This window comes from Littorina saxatilis, linkage group LG4 (assembly GCF_037325665.1).
Source record: "Littorina saxatilis isolate snail1 linkage group LG4, US_GU_Lsax_2.0, whole genome shotgun sequence".
Classification (NCBI taxonomy): Eukaryota; Metazoa; Mollusca; class Gastropoda; order Littorinimorpha; family Littorinidae; genus Littorina; species Littorina saxatilis.
The window spans coordinates 65,831,895-65,852,716 of NC_090248.1; the positions used below are offsets into that span (position 1 = coordinate 65,831,895).

The window sequence follows — 20,822 nt, forward strand, 5'->3', positions numbered from 1 at the left end:
GCAGATGGATTTGGAACAGTCCGGGCAAACCATTGACAGCTTCCTTGATGTCAGTGATGTGGTAGAAGTTACTACTCGACCACCAGTGACTTCGACACCGCAGAAAAAGAAGTCAGAGCAAAAGCAGTGTTTATGCCCAGAATGTGGGAAAACATATGAACACCAACGAACATTAAGAAACCACAGGCTCTTCCATCACACAGAGGGTGGGGGTCCAAGGGTTACCTGTGGGATGTGCAAAAAAACATTCACGAGGTCTGCAGACCTCCAGTCACATGTGAACAAACAGCACATCGGGCAAAAACCATTCGACTGCTCCAAGTGCCACAAAAAATTTGCGTGCAAACGCAATGCAAACCCAAACCGCCACACATGTGTGCAAATCACTAAGTACGCGTGTGATGTCTGTGGCGAAGAGTATAAACACAAATCAACACTCAAGGCTCACACCAACACACACACACACACACTTGCTCACTCCTGCCCAAGATGCTTTTATCCTTTCATGTACAGGACGCAGCTTTTACGCCATTCCAAGAAATGTGTTGCCTGAAATGTTGTTTTCAAAGAATTTTGTTTTCAGTTCTGCAATGAACACTTTTGAATAGATCCAGCATATTTTGATTATTATATTTTTTTTTTTTTTTTTTTTTTTTTTTTTAGTTTGAAAATGAAGCACTTATCTGAAGTTTTGTTAAGCACACTATTGAATTGATTCAACCGATTTTGATTAGCCTGTTATATTTCCTATTGATGTCATCATACCCTAAACCTCTTGAATCTCACAGTCCCAGGGATTTTTTTGGGGGGGTCATATATATATATATATATATATATAAGCACATTCCAGTACATGTGGGTTATACACTCAAGTACAGATAAGCATACTTTTCATACAGAAGAAGAAGAAGAAGAAGAAGAAGAAGAAGAAGAAGAAGAAGAAATACTACAGTTTGATTTGTCAACTCATGGTGCCTTTAAATCCTTTGCATAGGCAACATCACGCCACGCCCCTGAGTTTAAAACTTGCAGCACAAAAGTTAAAATGCTCCTATCAATTGCTGTCAGTTTTGTGACAAAAATAAAGGTTTAAATGCCTCCACGATGTTGATGCGTTTGAAAATAACAATTAGCGTAGTGCGGTGGCGAATAACAAAAAATGCGGTGGCGAGTTACATCTAACATTGTATTGATGCGGTGGCGAATTACAGAGAGTTGTTGACACTCTGTTTTTATCTGCTTCTTGCAAAGTATATATGGAACTATATACAGAGAAACTACACGTGGAGATTCATAAAACATTAAAGTTATCTGTGAACATGTCCAAGAATAACCAGTAATCTCCGTTTTGTTGCACTTGACGCAGAAACTGAAAATATGCCCAAAACATGGGGAAACGAGAAGAAAAACAGATCGTCACGATCACCAGGGCCATCAAAGCATCAAAAAATATATACAGAAATATAGCTAAGGATATAAGTATGTGAAATGCAACACTTGAGAACATGCTGAGTGCCCAGCATTCTAACAATTTAATTTATCATTCGAGAGACCTACCTCGCAGCTTGCCTCTTCGTCGGCGTGAAGCGATAAAAGGTTGCGGTGGCACAAATGCAGAGTTACACGATCCACGGCGTGGTAATGTGGGGAAGTAGACGGTGGTATTAGAATTGGATGTAGACAGTTTTGTGATACGAGGTTTGGACAGTTATGTCACGGGGGATAACCGGCTTGAAACCTTAAAACACTTGTACACTGTTGGTACATACAACTTATTTAAGACAAACCTCTTTATTTAATTGTGAATTGTTACGTTTTGATTTAAATTGAATTACCGGTAGAAGTTGGCATACATTCAGTGGTGACGACATTAATACAAATAAAAATTATATGTATAAACTTGTTTGCTTATTTTCTCTATATTCCTTTATCAATCAGGCATGGGAATTGTCAGCCGAAAGGCAAATTTCCGCCGTATTTTTTTTTTGTTCCGCCGCAAAAGTGTCCGCCGAAAAAATAAAAGGGGGAGGCAACAATGGTTCTAAAAACTGAATTTAATGGCAAGGTTGGAGGTCACATGATACCAAATTGCACCATTTGGGTTCTTTGGAGAGAAAAAAATCCGGGGGGGTGGGGGGGCATGCCCCCGAACACCCCTAGCAGGGCTAGGCGCTTTGCGCTGTCCACTTTGCTATTACTTACAAATGTTCAGCCTTTTTTACTTTTTTCAATTTCCATGCCTGATCAATGTCATCTTACACCTTTTCGGCTGTTAAACCCCAAAGGCTTTACAAATTATGAAGTGTTCTGATGCTCACATGGTGGATGGAACAGTACTGGTTGGCGATTGTCTGATTAAAAAATACAGTTCATAACACAGTCATCTTACGACTAAATGGCAAGTTCATCAATTTGGCTCTGTTTAGCAACAAACCATGATACAAATCAGGAATTGTTAAGTTGCAAAAGATTCTCAGCAATGGTCTGATCAAAAGTATAGAATTCAACAAGGTGGCAATAGTTTTGATTATTGAAACTAAAAGCAAGCAAGAATTTATTTTCAAGAATTATTATGACAAATAGTTGTGAACATCACAACGGCCACAATGCTCGTCACACAAGTCATACCTGTCAAGTACTTTTGGCCTCTGACCATAGTAAATGGCATAAGAAACCATAGTTGGGGATCAAAAACCATAGTTAATGCGTGGATCAGGACAAACGCACAAATTCAACTTCTCACGCATACACACTAAACCAATCAGATTGTTTTTCGCAAACTAAAAGTAAAACACATAAATTCCTTTCTACACAAACTGCTCTTTATTTACCACTACATGTAATACATTTGCACTGCACTCTTGTTCGTTCATTTTTTTTGTCACTTGTGTTCTTTGTTGTATTCATCTGTGCAAATCTTTGCTTTGTCAATCATGCTGCCAGTCACCTTAAAATCATGGCAGCATGCATCAGAGTTAATTTTGACCTGCAAGAAGGCAGTCAGTGTATCAGCTCCCAGACTGTGATCCAGCACTTGAAGGTGTTGCAGGGTTTCACTGCCAAATGGAAATGTATTCAACATTTTCCTCACACAGGCCACGTAGAACTGGCGCACATCATGCCAGAACTTCTGTTGTGTGGCTGGTGCAAGCTCCTCCTCAGAAATGAATGAACGGCAGTCCATGCCAGCAAAAAAAAATATATATATATATATATTTTTTTTTTAAATGCTGAAAATGCGTATGGTTTGAGGTATACGACGTAGGACCCAAAAAACACCGAAAATCCGTAAGAATTACGCAGAATGCGTAGGACTTGACAGGTATGCACAAGTCAATGTTTTTGAAAAGAAGGTATGCAATGAATTCTGCAGACTTTTCTGCGTTAACAAAAGTTAGTTTTCACCTTTGTTTCTAGTATTGGTGTTAATCGGAAATTACCATTATTTTACCGGTTGAAATGAGAAAATACCGGAACAAAATTGGCTGCCGGTAGGACCTACAGGTTGATTTTTTAGAACTACTGGTTTTTTTCGAAGGTAAAACACACACCGTATAACCGGTTGATACGAAGAAACTACCCACGCTCCGGTTTAATCCATTTCAGCTCTCACGCGGCGGCAAAGCGAGGTGAGTTGCTCCACAAATTGCATCATAACTTTCACAAAAAGACATTTTATCGTATTATTGTTGTTTGCACTTTAGCATAAGAAGTATGCGTACCATATTCCAGAACTATTTTATTATTTAAATGCACTTGTAAAAGGGGAGCAGAGAATATTGACACATTTCAAGCGTTCTGCGCCAAAATGTTGACTTTTCATTGTTATTATGGAATATTTAATGCAAGTAAAAGATTATAGTCAACAGGAAAGTCAAGATTAATCAATTCTTGAAACATGAGTGTACTTTTTGGTCTTTGAAAAGTTGCAATTCGATTACATGTCAAGAAATCACGTAGCAACCCTACAAATTGCCGGTTGATACTCTCACGCTCGGTAGGGTGAGACTCTCACGCAAAGTTTTTATTCTCTGGTTGAGACTCTCACGAATGATTTTTGCTTTATTTGAGCAAAAAACCCAACAATTTACTCGTTTATGCAGGCAATCTTTGTTTGTCCGGTATTTTGCCACTGATTCCTGTTCTCTCCCCCCCCCCCCCCCCCACACACATATATACATGACCCCTCTCCCCATCATAGAGTTGTTATGTGTTTCTATTACATGTATTGATTTGCTACACCCTTGTTGCAGATGGAGTTGTCTGCAGAGATGGTGGACAGCTGTCTGGATGTCAGCGAGGTTGTGGATGTCCATGCCGAGCCACCCCCTGACATCCAGGACATTTCAGCCTTGGATGGAGGTTAGTTCTACACAAACCTGTGCAATTCAAAATGTCACACTCTCACGAGACTACTTTACTCATCGAAAAAGCGCCCATTTGCGTGGTAACAAAAAAACATGACACTACGGAAAGCGACTTCATGTAACATGGGTCATTGCACAATTGCAAAAACAAAACAAAAAGCACTGTTTGGCTTGAAACTTTGTTTCAAAGAATCAATTTTCTTGGGATCTAATGGTTTGGTTGTAGAAAATGTTTCAGTTTACATACATAAAATGGTATGTGGAAGTTTTGGCAGATTTTAGTTCCGACGAAAAAAATCAATGGGTCTGTTTAGGGGTTAGGGGTTATGCTTATTGCTTAGACTAAGATTTTTGGATTAGGGTTAGGATCAGGTTATCATATACCGAAATGAACTTTAGACTGCTTTAAAAGTCTACTGCTTAAACGAATCATTTCTCTTCTATTTTTACATGTTTCTGCAGAACACATGCGAGCTGCCGGTGACCCACCATTGCCATGGACATCTACGCTTGCAAAGGAGAAGAAGAAGACAATCGGCACGAACATCTGCGAGAGCTGCGGAAAGTGCTTCACCACGAGGCACAACCTCTCCGAACACGCGCGATTAAAGCATGGGGCGGGAAGAGGAGCAAGGTATACGTGTAACTTTTGCCAAAAACAATTGAACAACAAAGGTGAATATCACAGCCACCTCAATAAGCATCTTGCTGTTAAACCGCATTCATGTGTCACATGTCACAAGGTTTTCCAATCTGTGAGGGGTCTCAGAACACACAACTGCTCTGACAAAAGAGTGCATGCCTGCAAAGTTTGTCAGGAAAAATTCAAAAGTTCAAGGGTCTTGAAGTCACACATGTACAAACACGACACTGTGCCTCAATTTCGATGTTCCACGTGTGCAAGGAAATTTAAACAGCCACAAGGTTTGAACAGACATGAAAAATCGAGATGCCCAAAATGAAAGTCTTCCATTCCTCAGTGCCAAATGCTAGATGCAAGATACAAGACCTTTCCATTTGTTTAATATGATACTGTTGCAGAAATATGTCAACATACAACTGTCTGTAATCTTCCTCCTCTTCTTCTGTTTCCGATTGTTAACTGCTCTTCTTTTATTTCGAATTGATTTATTTTGTGGGTTTTTGTGTGTTGCCATTGTATTTTTGGGGGGTGCCTTATATCTTCTTATGGCTAGTTGCAAGGTGCAACACAAGTTGATATTCCTTTATTTATATTTCAATTTTGTGAAAAACTTTTGCTAATCTCATTTTAGTGATTTTGTGCGTGTGTGTGCACTTTTCATCCCGCAGCAAAATTTGAATTGATTTTTTGTTTTAGTTCTTTTTTGTTTTGTTTTTGTGAGTAAGAATAATAATGATGTGCTGCTTTATGCACATAAGTCATTCTACTCCTCCGTTTTGAATATTGATACCTGTCAAGTCTTGTCAAGATGTATTGACAATGTTCTCTGCCATAGTAATGTGTTGAAAGATCGAGATATGTATGCATTTTGTCTGAAAGTGTTTGCGTGGGTGTGGGTGTGAGAGAGAGAGATAAACAGTAAAAAGACTAGTGTCTGAGACACAGACATACATGTCTTTTGCATTTTATTTCAGGTGTTCAATTCAGCTTTCATAGGACAATTTCTCATAAATAAATGAAAAGTTGTTGGGTTTTTCTGACTGAAATTATGTCATAATATAAAGCGATGACTGCAGGCAAGAAGATAAGTACATAATATAAGTCAATTCTGTGCTCGCCACATATACTTTTGGAAGACGTACAACACAAAACCCTCACAATCTACTGCACAGCGCATACAGTGGACGCCGCTTAATAAAACCGCGCTTAATAGAGCCAGCCGCTTATAAAAGCCGATTTCAGACGGTCCGGATTTATCACTATATCTTATGTATTAGAAAAAGCCGGTTAATAAAACCAACCCGCCGCTTATTAAAGCCAGTTTTCTCAGAGAAATCACGTAGTTTGTGACTAAAACTCACATTATCTTGTTCTGATGTGGAAGACGACCAACAAACAAACACTCATAAAATCGTTCTTCTCTGCCGAGTAATGATTCGTGACGGTGACAGTGAAATTATTGATGTACCGAAGTGATCAAAGTACACGTAGATCTACATAATTAAAACAAAAGTTCAACATCCTTCGTGAAGTTTTGCTTAGATTCAAACAAGTGTAAATGACGAAAGAGAAGAATTTTTTTTCTCGAAAATGACGTATTCCTGGACCCCCGGTTAATAAATCCGCCGCTTATTAAAGCCATTTTTCGTCGGTCCAGAAATGGCTTTATTAAGCGGCGACCACTGTATCAGCAAAATCATCACTACACACATTGACCAGTGATCAATGTGTGCAGTGATGATAGAGTGGGTGGCACTGATCAATGTGTGCAGTGATGATTTTGCTGCTATACGCTGTGTAGTAGGTTGTGAGGGTTTTGTGTTGTACGTCTTTAAAAAGTATATGTGGCGTGCACAGAATTGACTTATATTATGAAATTATGTAAGTTAGATGGACTACACGGAGATGCGCTTTGATGTACCGGTATGTAAATTTGAACACCAAGTAAAGGCAAGTTAAGGTGGATAGAGCCTTTGCACCAAAACAATGAGAAATCGCCCAAACCTGGGTCAAAGAAAGCCTATCTTCGGCTGATTCCAAATATGCCCAATAAATATAGGGGTTATCGTGGTTTTTTGGGTTTTTTTAGATATCGCGAGGTTAGATGCAAAAAAAGTGTTGTTAGACTCGGGCAAGATCATCTATTTCGACTTTCACTCTTTTCTGACTGACACTACCGCAAGGAAACTCATGTGTGCATGTACACAATCATGTTGCTTTGACAAGCAGAATCTTTGATGCGCAAATTACCATACGGATTTTTATGCCCCACTAAATTATGAATCAGATGTGTGTGGTTATTTCCTGTCTTGAATGTCTCAAAGGGCGAACATATGTGTTTCTTCCATACTAACTAGCCTCATTGGCCTATGCCACATATGGGTTCCCCGTCCTTAAAGTGTAACTAAACAAGCAAAAAGGAAATACATCGTTCAGCAACCTTTACACTTTGATATGAAGAAGGGCCTCATATACTGTCGAACTGCGAAAAAAAAAAAAAAATTCTCTCACTCGGACACTGTTTGACGGACATGTGAAGTGCGCGCCAGGAACGACAATCTTCTTAGTTTACCTGATTAATGCCCTTAATTTTTGGTTCTGGTACTTTCAGTTCCGGCTGTTGTCATCAATCTACCAAAATAAAAGATCAAACGGAGTTTTCGATTTTTATTTCATGGTTCAGAAAAATATTGCTTATTTTCTGAAGTCAATCGTTTTAGCGAATCTTTCTTTGATTCTTAAAAGTCATTTCAGATTTTTGAAAAATAGTTAACGGTTAGTAATTACCAATATATCGTAAACAAACATATCGATAGGTTTTGGTAAGAAGACACAAGTGCAATGACTGTGGTACCGGTATTTTTGTGGTAAGTAAGGATGCATTTCTTTGCTGTAAGCACATTTACAATGCACATTTAATCTGTTTAGCAACATAAACGAAAGCATGGTACAGTGCCGCTTGTTTGTAATCTATCTTTTCGCGGCAGATGCGTAACAATTAGGGTCTCAGTTGGAAAAAGCTGCTCGGAACCAGAGCAGATTTGGCTTGGGTTCTTTGAGTGTGAATGATCGACGAGTGGCTTGACATTTTTAACGAATCATTACTGTAGCCTACTTGAAACCATCATCTGTTTCTGAATTTGTCATCAGTTATGATTGAGCAGTCTCATAGGAATCGTCCATAAAATGTTAAACCGAAAAAGGGCAGACGATTCTGAATCACACAGGCTGCTGTACAAAATCAGATGTAAAACGATATTTTGAACTGCGACGTCTGCGTAAATGCCCTGTAACAAAATAACTTGTCCTGGTCATGTGTATACACATCAGCTTCTATTGGGAAGATCAGTATTTTATATTAATCACAAATACAAGATTAGAAATAGTTCTGAAGATCGCCTTTGATTTCAGTTTCAGCGGCAAACTAGCAGATCTGTCCAAACCGGCATCGTTTCATGGTTGAAACTTGAATAATCCCAAATAGATCTGAGTGGGGGTAAGTTTTATAATTATAGTATTTCAATTTTTTACGGCAGTTTTATTTAAAGATATTGTAGTGGATGTCTCTGGTGAAGACTACAGTTATATGAATTTTTTGTTGTAATATTAAAATGATTGTTCTTTATTTACACAATTGAATAATTTGTATTTATTTGTTTGCAGATGACGGCATACTGAGTGCTCCAAAAACATACGCCTGCTGGCATTTTGTGTCTTTTCTGAAGACGTCGAGGCAAGCAGAAGTCACGGTCCACACACACACAATGACATGAACAAGAAATGATATTTTTTCATGGGCATATCCAGTATTAAAACTTTATTACCATGCAAACGCAACGATTAGAATTTAGAGAAGGTCATCGGTCACACATACACACACACACACACACACACACACTGGGCGGATCCGGAGGGGGGTTCCGGGGTTTCCGGACCACTTAGGAGCCGGCCTTTGTATTCTAAGTGACGATTTTGGAAAGAAGTTGGCTAATTAGTTTGCTCAGGTTGCGCCAGATCGATCAATTGTCCTAGATCCTTGTTGTGATTCAAATTTTTCTTCTTAATATATTTACTTTTTTGGAAGGTGTATTAGGGGATGTTTCTTGGCTCAGATTGATCCATTTTCCTTGTTTTTATCAACATTTGTCGAACCCCCCCCCAAGGAGGTTGAACGCTTTGCGTCTTCAACTAAACGCTTCGCGTCGTCAAATTGTCCCTAAAAGAAATTTGGAAACTCCCCCTTAAAAATGATGTGATCCGCCCCTGCACACACACAAACACACACAAATAGAGAAGTAATAAATGGATACAGTTTTTCTTTATTTAAATTACAATCAGATGTGGTCGTAGAACAGGCACTGTAAACAAAACCTAGCATGATATACCACTTGTGTGATGTTTCGGTCAATATCTTTATTTTCCTTTCAGAAATACATTGGCGTTTTGAATGTCAAGGGAAGTGATACAAATGCTGCAGCGGGCTATCAAGAACGCGAAGGCAAACAAGGTAAATACCTACTTCTGACATTGGTTTACTTATCAACTCTTTCTATACTGGCCATTATCTCCCCAGTCTCTCCCCAGAAACTGGCCATTTGCATGGGTTTGCAAAAAAATTCTCAAAAATAAACAAAACAAGATGCAGCCTTCAAACTCATAGGTTTTATTGTGAATATATTGCTAAAACATATGCCAAAGTTTGGTTTCATTGTTGTGAAAAAAAATAAAAATTATGATGTCCAGAATTTATGGGTATATTTTACGCAATACGAAAAAGGGGGTATGTATTTTGACTTAGAAGCATTTTTTCTTATGAAGGCTCTGTTTGCAACAAAACTGTTTCTGTTTACTTGTATGAAGATTGTGCTTACACAAAAACATAACAAATACCAACTGATTTTCCACTTGGTGGTCATGTAAGCATTGTGAACATGTCCGAAAAATCTGATCACAGGGGCGGACGAGGGGGGGGGGGCACAGGGGGCACGTGCCCCCCCCCCCCGAAAAAAAAAAAAAAAAAAGAAGAAGAAAAAAAAAAGATTTTGCAATGCTGATTCTATGACCATTTCTAAGTTCAGATGGCACCAGATGGCACCATTTTGCTTCTTTGGGCAAAAATTTTTTTCGGGGGGGCATGCCCCCGGACCCCCCTAGCAAATTCGGGCGCTTCGCGCCCATCACATTTCACTTTCGATTCAAAGTGCCCCCCCCCTTACAAAGCAACTGATCCGCCCCTGGATCACACACCATGTGGTCGACATGCAGACCTGAACGGCCAGTGTATGGTGGCAGAGTTGGAAAATAGGAAAAGTCTTGATGCCAATCCTTCATCAAAAACCGAAGAAAATCGTCATTGTAATAAGTTTGCTTTATTCTAAATCAAACGACAAGGATAGATGACAGACACAACGACAAACACATTCAATTCTATGTAAAACATACACAATGCTCACGTTAACAAGCTGGCCATAACAATGTGCCCATCGTGCATGAATTAAGTGTGGCTTTGGTCGGATCAGTAGCCGTGCTTTGTCTGCGATACTAAACATGAAATTTTGTTAAAGCGACGATTTAGCAATGTTGTTGTTGCTGCTGCTGCTGTCTGTTCTTGTCACGACATCTCGTTTTTTCCCTCCTGATTCTGAGAAGAAGCTGTTTAATTGTGATATCAGGCCTAGGAACCCCTGATTTTCACTTGGAGCATTCTCAAAGAAACTTAGCGTATGTTAAGAAAAATGAGTGTACTCCACACTTTGTCTTTTGTTGTTCGTTGTCGTTGCATGTCTACCGTTCCACAGCCACCTACTATAGCTGATGGGGTCTATGTCGACCAAAAGAATGGGATTCACTGTAGGTCGAGTTCCTGTAGGTGGATTCTCTGTATGCCTAAGACTTCAAAATTGGCAATCTTGTATACAGGGAATACCACAGGGTGTAGTTCCTGTAGCGTTTTGCTAATATCAATGAAAGTCACGCGATGCTTAGCGACATCGTTAGAATTTGATGTTTTTCGATCTTTTTGACTCAAATGCGAAGCAAAAGTGAGTCTATGTACTCACCCGAGTCGTCCGTCCGTCCGTCCCCCCCGTCCGTCCGTCCGTCCGGAAAACTTTAACGTTGGATATTTCTTGGACACTATTCAGTCTATCAGTACCAAATTTGGCAAGATGGTGGATGATGACAAGGCCCCAAAAAACATACATAGCATCTTGACCTTGCTTCAAGGTCAAGGTCGCAGGGGCCATAAATGTTGTCTAAAAAACAGCTATTTTTCCCATTTTTCCCATTTTCTCTGAAGTTTTTGAGATTTAATACCTCACCTATATATGATATATAGGGCAAAGCAAGCCCCATCTTTTGATACCAGTTTGGTTTACCTTGCTTCAAGGTCAAGGTCACAGGAGCTCTTCAAAGTTGGATTGTATACATATTTTGAAGTGACCTTGACCCTGAACTATGGAAGATAACTGTTTCAAACTTAAAAATTATGTGGGGCACATGTTATGCTTTCATCATGTGACACATTTGGTCACATATGATCAAGGTCAAGGTCACTTTGACCCTTATGAAATGTGACCAAAATAAGGTAGTGAACCACTAAAAGTGACCATATCTCATGGTAGAAAGAGCCAATAAGCACCATTGTACTTCCTATGTCTTGAATTAACAGCTTTGTGTTGCATGACCTTGGATGACCTTGACCTTGGGTGGGTCAAGGTCACATGTATTTTGGTAGGAAAAATGTGTAAAGCAGTTCTTAGTGTATGATGTCATTGCTAGGTTTAGCTGAAGGTCAAGGTCATGTAAAGGTCAAGGTCAAGCATGTGAGTCGTATGGGCTTTGCCCTTCTTGTTTTGATATTTCTTAGAAATTCGAGTATGGTTTGCAAGTTTTATTGAAAAACTGCACCCTGTGGGATTCCCTGTACATATACTAGATTGCCAATTTTAAAGTCTTAGGTATACAGGGAATCCACCTACAGGAACTCGACCTACAGAGAATCCCACTCTTTTGGTCGACATAGAAGTGCAAGTGTTAAATGACGTATTTCCACAAAAGACTGCTTGCAGAGAATCATGTGATGCCAATGACAGGTAAGGACATGTGGTAATACATACTACGTTTTGGAACCAGGGAAAATGCAGCACAAATTATTTATCAACCAAATTGATTGACTTGTGCACCACGACAAAAGTTTTCTTTGATCCATAAAAGGTCTTTTGCCAGAAAAATTGCTCTGAACATCAAGTACCCTGCAAGTTGTCACACATTTACATTATTGAAATAAAAAGAAAACACACCAGTAACCAGGTTAGGTACGTTAATATCTATAATCAATATCTCGGCACGTTACTGCCTTCTTCGGGATGGTACAAAATAATCGGTTTAGATTGTATACTTTGATTCCTGAACGAAGAAGCAGAGGTACTGCATACAACTAGGACTGTAATATCAGCTTTTGCCTGAAACACACACACATACACTTATAAAATTAATGCAATGTCATTGTATGAAGCCAGAACAATCACTAACTTACATAGTTGGTCACACAATTACCCATCACTGAACAATAAATCGAAGTCGGGTGGATTCAATGACTAAAGCAGTAAAGGCTTTGAAAAAACCCTCATCACAAAACATTCCCCCCCCCCCCCAAAAAAAAACCAAAAAAAAATAAATAAATGAAATAAAACAGGTTGTGTATATAGCGCAGTAAACACCATGCGGGTACAAGCAAAGATTTGACAGTGATTATCCTTGTTTTATATAGCACACATTTTCTAGTTTTAATCTCTCTCTCTCTCTCTCTCTCTCTCTCTCTCTCTCTCTCTCTCTCTCTCTCTCTCTCTCTCTCTCTCTCTCTCTCTCTGGAAAGTAATTTATTGACCTGTGGGTTATTTGCGTTTGTATACACATTGGTGATTCGTAAACTATGTTGAAAGAGATTGCCAAACAATATTATATGGGGTGTCTTAAAAAAAATGTATATCAACAAAATCTGTCATTATTATCAGGCACACGGTTTTAACAAAGCTATGTCACGGAATGCAACATGAGTGGCTTAAAAAGTCGTGTTTTTGTGTGTGCAGGATATTCGCTAGGACAGGACCTCAAGCTGAACCAGCACAACAGCGATGCATTCTTCCATGGCTTTTTTTTTAACTTTGTTCATCTTACCACAGTCACTTCGTTGTTTAGATTTATCATTAAATTTGTTACCATTATGCAAGAAAAATGTAGAATAAAACCAGGAGAGCTTTCGGTAGAAGATATTTCCTGTGTCAAAAGTTAATGCTTATTCTGATTGATGGGTGCTCCAAACTAAGTTATTTTGACTGCCTTATTCGAATTCATTTCCAAGACAGGGCTGAGAAGTGGAGAAGCTTAGGAGAATATCGTAAAAATTGTCTGGGTGTTTATGCAAAACTTTCGAATATGTCAGATTTTACTTTAGAGATTTTAAATACTGTTAACTGACAGAAATGCTATAACTTCTACACCAATTGACTGGATAACTTCATATTCAGCATACTTAAATTTGATTTTATGCATGTGCAGTTCACAAAGTGGCAAATTTGTAGGTTAAATTATCTAACTTTTGCATCACCAATGACACCAACGCTTTCGTGTCTGAGGATTGCCCTGAACCTAGCTGTAACTGCATGCTTTCTTCAGGTCATCGATAGCCTGGGGGTTGAAGGGGATGTATTTACATACTCAGACATTCAAAATAATCAAAAAGGTAAAAGCCTGAAGGGTTTAAATTAGGTAAAAATGGCTACCGCTCAATGTCAAAACTCGTTCTGTTTAGTCGACCCCCGAATTTGGAGAAACAAATTAAAATTGCACAAAAGTCAGACCATTCAATTTACAAAATTGCCCCTTACTGGAAAGGCAGAACATAAACTGAAGTTAATGAATACCATATATAAAATATTTGGTTCAACAGATGCAGAAGTAATTTGCATGGTTGTGGGTGTCCTTTTTAGGGGGGTCAACCCTGTAGAAGAGACGATTTTCTTTAATTATCAATCCGTAATATATTGTTTGTTATGCATACAAGATTAACATTGACAAATACTTCAAGACTCCTCATTGATCTTAAGAAATGTTGTGTTTTTTTTTGTTACTGACTGATTCACTTTCTATTCACTTTACTCTACATAAGTCACGACAAGAAAAGCAAGGGAGGTAATTTCTTCGGAAGAGGTAATTCTCTCCCCTCAGAACGATTGTTGTAGTTTGTTTGATTTTGTTCCCTTCTAATAAGTATTATTTAAAATAGATCTTTACATCTTGATGTGAAAGGCGCAGTACCCCCCTCCCCCCTGGATGTTAAATTCTAGGTTGTGTCCATGTAAAATCCTGATCTTAGTCAAGATCCGAGTTGGTTTTTCATGCAACTGTGCCTCTTTATGCCACTCAATTAGACATACTTTGCAATCCATAATTGCACGAAACTAAGTACAGGAAATATGTTGTTGTCGTGTTTTTAATATTACATAATGAAATAAAAAATGTCACAACTGGTTAAGTTTCGTGTTGGGCTTTCTCTCTCTGTCTGAATCTTCCTTCTGAGGCCTGAAATGTGTTGCAGGCATTGTTCAGCTTACATTTATTGTTACAATTTTTGTGGATATGTTATTAAGTGTGTCTGTGTTTCTATCATTCGTTATCAGTGTGGTTAAAAAAAAAAACACACGTCAAAGTAATTTACCCTTCATCATTATCAAAACATGCAGATACAGGTAATAAATATTTGTGATACTTTAAACAAATACAATGTTTGTTTGTTGCGTTTTTTTGTTTTTTCAGAGCAAACACACATCGTATTTGTTCAAACGTGTATATTCTGCACTTTCTAATATCCTGCATGGATCTCCAAATCAAGAATAATGAAAAGTCGTCTAATAGCCCTGCAGCACTCACACGAACATGATAGAAGCTTGCATGCATGCACCCAGGCTCGCTGTCTTCGGCTAAAAGAGCTTACTGTTGGATCTTCGCTCAGACAAATGTAGCTGTCTTGTCCACTTGCTCCTGTCGCATAGATCTGCAATGTGCAACATCATCTTTGATTTAATAATAAGTCTGAGGCACAGACAAACACACACGCGCGATCAATTTGCGAGAGAATGCACGTCAGTCTATTCACTCAAACAGTATAAAAACATACCACAGACGTAGTGGTGGAAACTGGACATTCGCCGTATAACATAATCAAGAGATTCATTTGTGTGTGTATGTTTAATCAAAAGTTCATCTTGCGCACATTCAGTCTGTATTGTAACAGGACCCATCCCGTAAAAACTTCGAACAGATCTATTAAATTCTGAAATCCTTGACAAGGTTTTTTTTCCAATCATCTGTATCTGACCGAAGTAAAAAAATCAAAAAAATCAGCCAGTACACGCATCTACCTCCTTACACGACAATACATATGTGGCGAAAAAAGGAATCGAGAGGGGGGATAAATTAGACAAGGAATAAATTAGATCCAGAAATAATTCCACTTCATCATTCCAAAATTCAAGTGTGAAGTGATCAGATACTGTGGTAAAGATACGTGCTTAGTATCACAACTGAAAATACAAGCCCTAGGGTTTTAAATCAAGGAAACAATTAAAGTTAAGGAAAGATCAACAGAAATGTCGAGAACATGTAAAATATTGTACTTACAATCCGTTTCAGCATGCTCTTCGAATAATAATCTCCCAGTCAGCCTCGTGCTTACGACTTCGACAGGATGTTGCCTCTCACGCTGAGCCAGTACATTTGGAGTGAATTCAAAGGCCAGAGATGCAGTACAAGCACATTAGTTAGATCCAATTCATTTACATTGCTACCTTGCCCAATGTATGGTTATTTCTGTTGGTAACATCACACATGTGGCAAGCAGTGCTTGTTGCTGACTCTGCTGGGACAGGCAGCAGACGATTTTATTTAGGAACCAAATTCTGATTGGTTAAAACATAAAACCGGAACTCAAAGTACCACTTGTTCTTTGGAAGTATCAAATCAAGAACAGATAAGCAGGTAAATCTGAAATGGGTTCAACACTTTTAAAAAATCGTAGTAAATCAGAAAACACAGTAAACGTTGGAAAAATCGTCCAGTATCGCTTCTACAGGTCTATACTTGGACAAAACATAAAGCAATTCAGTAAAGCTGACACTTCAAAATGTCTGTTTAGTTACACTTTAAGAGGTAAATAAATTGTATTGGAAACAGGAAAGGATGGACTATAATTTATCTGAAAACTCGAATGTAAAATTCCTTAAAGGCCGGTGAGATAATGAGCCACTTCCTGTTTTTGCTTGAAATCAAAGTGAAAACAAGGGAGGTCATGCATTGAGTTTCAGGAAATATTTTGTGCAAAAACAGGAAGTGGATCATTATCTCACTAGCCTTAAGGATTTTTACATTCGAGTTTTAAGATAAATTATAGTCCATTGTTTCCTGTTTCCAATAAAATGTATTTAAAGTTGCAATATATGATAGTGCCTGAGTTTTTGAGAGTCTAACAACAGGTATTTTTTCATCTAAACCTCACGATATCTCGGAAAAACCCACGGTAATCCCTATATTTTTTGCATATTTGGAATCAGCCGAAGATAGGCTTTCTATGACCCAGGTTTGGGCGATTTCTCATTGTTTTGGTGCAAAGGCTCTATCCACCTTAAGTTACATTTTCAAGGAGAAGAATGTCTCTGAAATCACATGGGGTTTTTTAACTGTTATTTATGGCATGGTTGTGGTGTTTTCTTATCAAATACAATGCTCCCATGGGGTCGCCTTCACGCGGCGGGAGTGTTTCCACAGAGCTACCCCACCCCTTTACTTCTCTTCTTTTGTCTTATTTCTGCCTTACCAGTCCTTTCACCTATATTTCCTTCCAAGAAAACTCTCCCTACTATTCCCTGCAGTTTTCCAATTCTTTTCTTGTTGTCTTATTTCTACCTGACTGGATCCATCACCTTTATTTCACTTACCAAAAGTCTTCTTTTCCACATCCTTATTTCTCTGCCCCCCGCATGTCGTAAGAGGCGACTAACGGATTCTGTTTCTCCTTTTACCCTTGTTGAGTGGTTCTTGTATAGAATATAGTCAATGTTTGTAAAGATTTTAGTCAAGCAGTATGTAAGAAATGTTAAGTCCTTTGTACTGGAAACTTGCATTCTCCCAGTAAGGTCATATATTGTACTACGTTGCAAGCCCCTGGAGCAATTTTTTGATTAGTGCTTTTGTGAACAAGAAACACTTAACAAGTGGCTCTATCCCATCTCCCCCCTTTCCCCTATCCCATCTCCCCCCTTTCCCTCGTCGCGATATAACCTTCGTGGTTGAAAACGACGTTAAACACCAAATAAAGAAAGAAAGAAAGAAAGATCAAATACAATCTGTGTGTTTGTGTGTGATTGTGTGTGTGAGAGGATGAAAAACAAAATTCCATAGTTTTCGTTTGTTAATTGTTATTGACATAACACATCGTTTACAATTTAAATATTATTTTGTTGTTGCTGCCAATTTTATGCCAGTGAAGCCAACTGAAATTGTTTTAATCAATAAAAACATTCCGAGCCATCTAAAAGGTTTCCCAGTTTCCTTCATAAATCTCTCTCTCTCTCTCTCTCTCTCTCTCTCTCTCTCTCTCTCTCTCTCTCTCTCTCTCTCTCTCTCTCTCTCTCTCTCTCTCTCTCTCTCTCTCTCTCTCTCTGTGCAGGTATACTGACAAAGGGAAAAAAAGACCGAAACGATAACTTTCTTTTCAAATGGGTCAAACAAGCTATACGATTGTTCACATCTGTGCAAGAGGTCCAGAAGAACATTTTGAAATTTGAGTACAGTACTTGTGATTGATTGTCTTACATGTTGATTTAGATATGGTGTTTGTTTTCGCACTAATGCTGCTTCCTACTGCATTAAATAAAACATTACAAATAAAGTAAAAAAAATTAAATGCCAACAGCAGCAAATAAACAATCAATAACCTTAAAGGGATAGGTTAGGACTCTGCCTCATTAAAAAAATATTACCTGCAGCAATTTGCCCAAGTAATAACAAAAGAAGTGAAAAACTGTTTTTAATATTTCCAATGGTTATGACATTTTGTCCCCGAAAGTGTATCGAGACACTGATAGGTGTTCTGTAATGATCGTTCCTGAAACGTAAGCGTGGATGAAAAGTAAAGATATCAAAGGCCAATGGCAGTCACTCCACTTCAATACCAAGGCGGATATGTGGCAGGATCTTGCTTTCATCGACCTTGTGGTATTGTCTAACACCTTGTGAACCTTTGCTGGCTTGCTGTGGGATAGAAAGTGAGGAGCTTTTTCGTTTCCCCTTTCGTCTCTTTCTGTCATCCAGGTCGAAGGGGTGATTTCTGTAATAAAGCATAAGGTAACTCATGTAATACGATAAATGACCACATCAGTGGCGTATGGGTTCTTCTAGTTTGTTCAGCTCTGTGTTTTTCCTCTCTTCTTTGTCTTTAAGTGTTGGGGGTTCTTCATTACCGAAAAGGTCGACATCACCTTGGTCACAACTCGGGGAAGAGTTTATTTTTTTGGCATCAAAAGCCACTTTCACTACCTCTGAAGTTTCAGAAAACAAGTTCATCCCTTCATGCAGAATTCCTGGCTTCGGCTTCTGTTTCACAGTGTCTGCTGTTTCCAGGAGTAATGTGCTTGGAATGGCAAAATTGATCTTAGCACTTGCAGATGTACACAGACCACGTGGTACTGAGCCTTCTATAATCTGACCTTGGCTTTTAGGCCCACCCATGAAACGAAGGAATTTTCCTCGAAAAATGCTATAGCCGGTTTTCCAGAACAGTCGAGTCGTGTACCTCATGGAACTTGTGATGTCTTCCCCGTGAAATTTAACAACGTCGAGGAATAGTAAGAAAGCTATGTTATTTAACGGGAATGTCTCATCTGCTATTTGTTCATGTAACTGAAGCCATGTGGACATCAACCCTTGCTGTTTCGGGCGCCGTGCAGCAGCTGGTAGGGTTTCTATCAGTCTATTTAGTTCGTGATCTTCACATTCCTTTTCGATATCCTCATGGATCACTGTACACTCACTCTCAGATATTGTGATTCTTCCTTTGGTTTCGTCAACTACTATTTTTTGGCCGGCAGCAGCAATTTCCGAAGGTATAACCTTAAAATCCTTTCTAAAAAATTGTTTCTTTCCGGATTCTGTGTTAAGTAGAAGCTGACGGAATCGTAGGGGTTCATTTCTGTGTTTCTCCACAGCATGGTCGACAACGGCTTGAAGTGATGGAAACAGCTTCTTGCAAAAGTAGCACATGAACTCCATCACCTGAAATAAATATAATGGAAAGATTAGAAACATTCTGAATGTGCCCACCTAAAAATACCCACCACACTCTGGGAACTAAAAATGAGATACCCCCAGGATCCCCTAGAGCAGACCCGGGGGGGGGGGGGGGGGGGAGGGGCAACATATATATATACTAGGCTAACATTTGTATCCACAGCATGACATAACATGAAAAATATACTATACACAATATTAGATTAGATGTTGCGAGCAACATTTTATCAAAAGAGAGAGATAGAGGTTTTAAACATTAAGAGACTACATAAGAGATTTTGCATCAAATCCAAACAGGTAAACATGCTAAGACATGAAATATTCTCCGTTTTCCATTTGAAAAACTGCGTGAGAGTCGCAACCGAGTATGCGTGAGAGTCGCAACCTTTCAAAATAAAGCAAGCGTGAGAGTATCAACCGGCAATTTGTAGGGTTGCTACGCGATTTCTTGACATGTAATCGAATTGCAACTTTTCAAAGACCAAAAAGTACACTCATGTTTCAAGAATTGATTAATCTTGACTTTCCCGTTGACTATAATCTTTTACTTGCATTAAATATTCCATAATAACAATGAAAAGTCAACATTTTGGCGCAGAACGCTTGAAATGTGTCAATATTCTCTGCTCCCCTTTTACAAGTGCATTTAAATAATAAAATAGTTCTGGAATATGGTACGCATACTTCTTATGCTAAAGTGCAAACAACAATAATACGATAAAATGTATTTTTGTGAAAGTTATGATGCAATTTGTGGAGCAACTCACCTGACGCTTTGCCGCCGCGTGAGAGCTGAAATGGATTAAACCGGAGCGTGGGTAGTTTCTTCGTATCAACCGGTTATAGTACGGTGTGTAAATGGCAAGTTCATCAATTTGGCTCTGTTTAGCAACAAACCATGATACAAATCAGGAATTGTAAGTTGCAAAAGATTCTCAGCAATGGTCTGATCAAAAGTATAGAATTCAACAAGGTGGCAATAGTTTTGATTATTGAAACTAAAAGCAAGCAAGAATTTATTTTCAAGAATTATTATGACAAATAGTTGTGAACATCACAACGGCCACAATGCTCGTCACACAAGTCAATGTTTTTGAAAAGAAGGTATGCAATGAATTCTGCAGACTTTTCTGCGTTAACAAAAGTTAGTTTTCACCTTTGTTTCTAGTATTGGTGTTAACCGGAAATTACCATTATTTTACCGGTTGAAATGAGAAAATACCGGAACAAAATTGGCTGCCGGTAGGACCTACAGGTTGATTTTTAGAACTACCGGTTTTTTTCGAAGGTAAAACAACAAAACCAGTTCTCTGAGTTGGACTCTTACTGGTTCCAATGACAAGCCTACCGGTTTTTTACTGGACTGTTTGCATCATAAAAGTTTGCGTACCGGTTTTAAAAAATACTAGCACCATGATCACTGTGTTCCCCTCACAATCAGACATACATTTGATTCAGAAAACCTCAGG

At 38.7% G+C, this 20,822-nt stretch overlaps 1 protein-coding gene and 1 long non-coding RNA gene across 13 annotated transcripts in view; one reads left to right on the forward strand and one right to left on the reverse strand.

Moving 5' to 3' along the window:
* LOC138965405 (zinc finger and SCAN domain-containing protein 26-like) overlaps positions 1-20,822 on the forward strand; it is a 122,801-nt gene that overhangs the window by 22,495 nt on the left and 79,484 nt on the right. The window contains exons 4-5 of one of the 12 annotated variants that reach the window (XM_070337545.1): positions 4,254-4,362; positions 4,830-6,727. The exons of 10 other annotated variants lie outside the window; for them this stretch is intronic. In XM_070337545.1, coding sequence (XP_070193646.1) covers positions 4,254-4,362; positions 4,830-5,329 — 609 coding nt within the window. In that variant the 3' untranslated portion in view covers positions 5,330-6,727. Of the gene's footprint in view, positions 1-4; positions 3,180-4,253; positions 4,363-4,829; positions 6,728-20,822 lie in introns of those variants that run through there. One more of the 12 variants, XM_070337551.1, reaches the window with a different exon arrangement.
* Positions 12,014-16,204, reverse strand: LOC138965413 (uncharacterized). The gene is made up of 3 exons (XR_011455447.1): positions 15,691-16,204; positions 15,005-15,064; positions 12,014-12,473 (listed from the first exon to the last, which is right to left on the reverse strand). It is a non-coding gene; the product is annotated as an uncharacterized lncRNA (long non-coding RNA).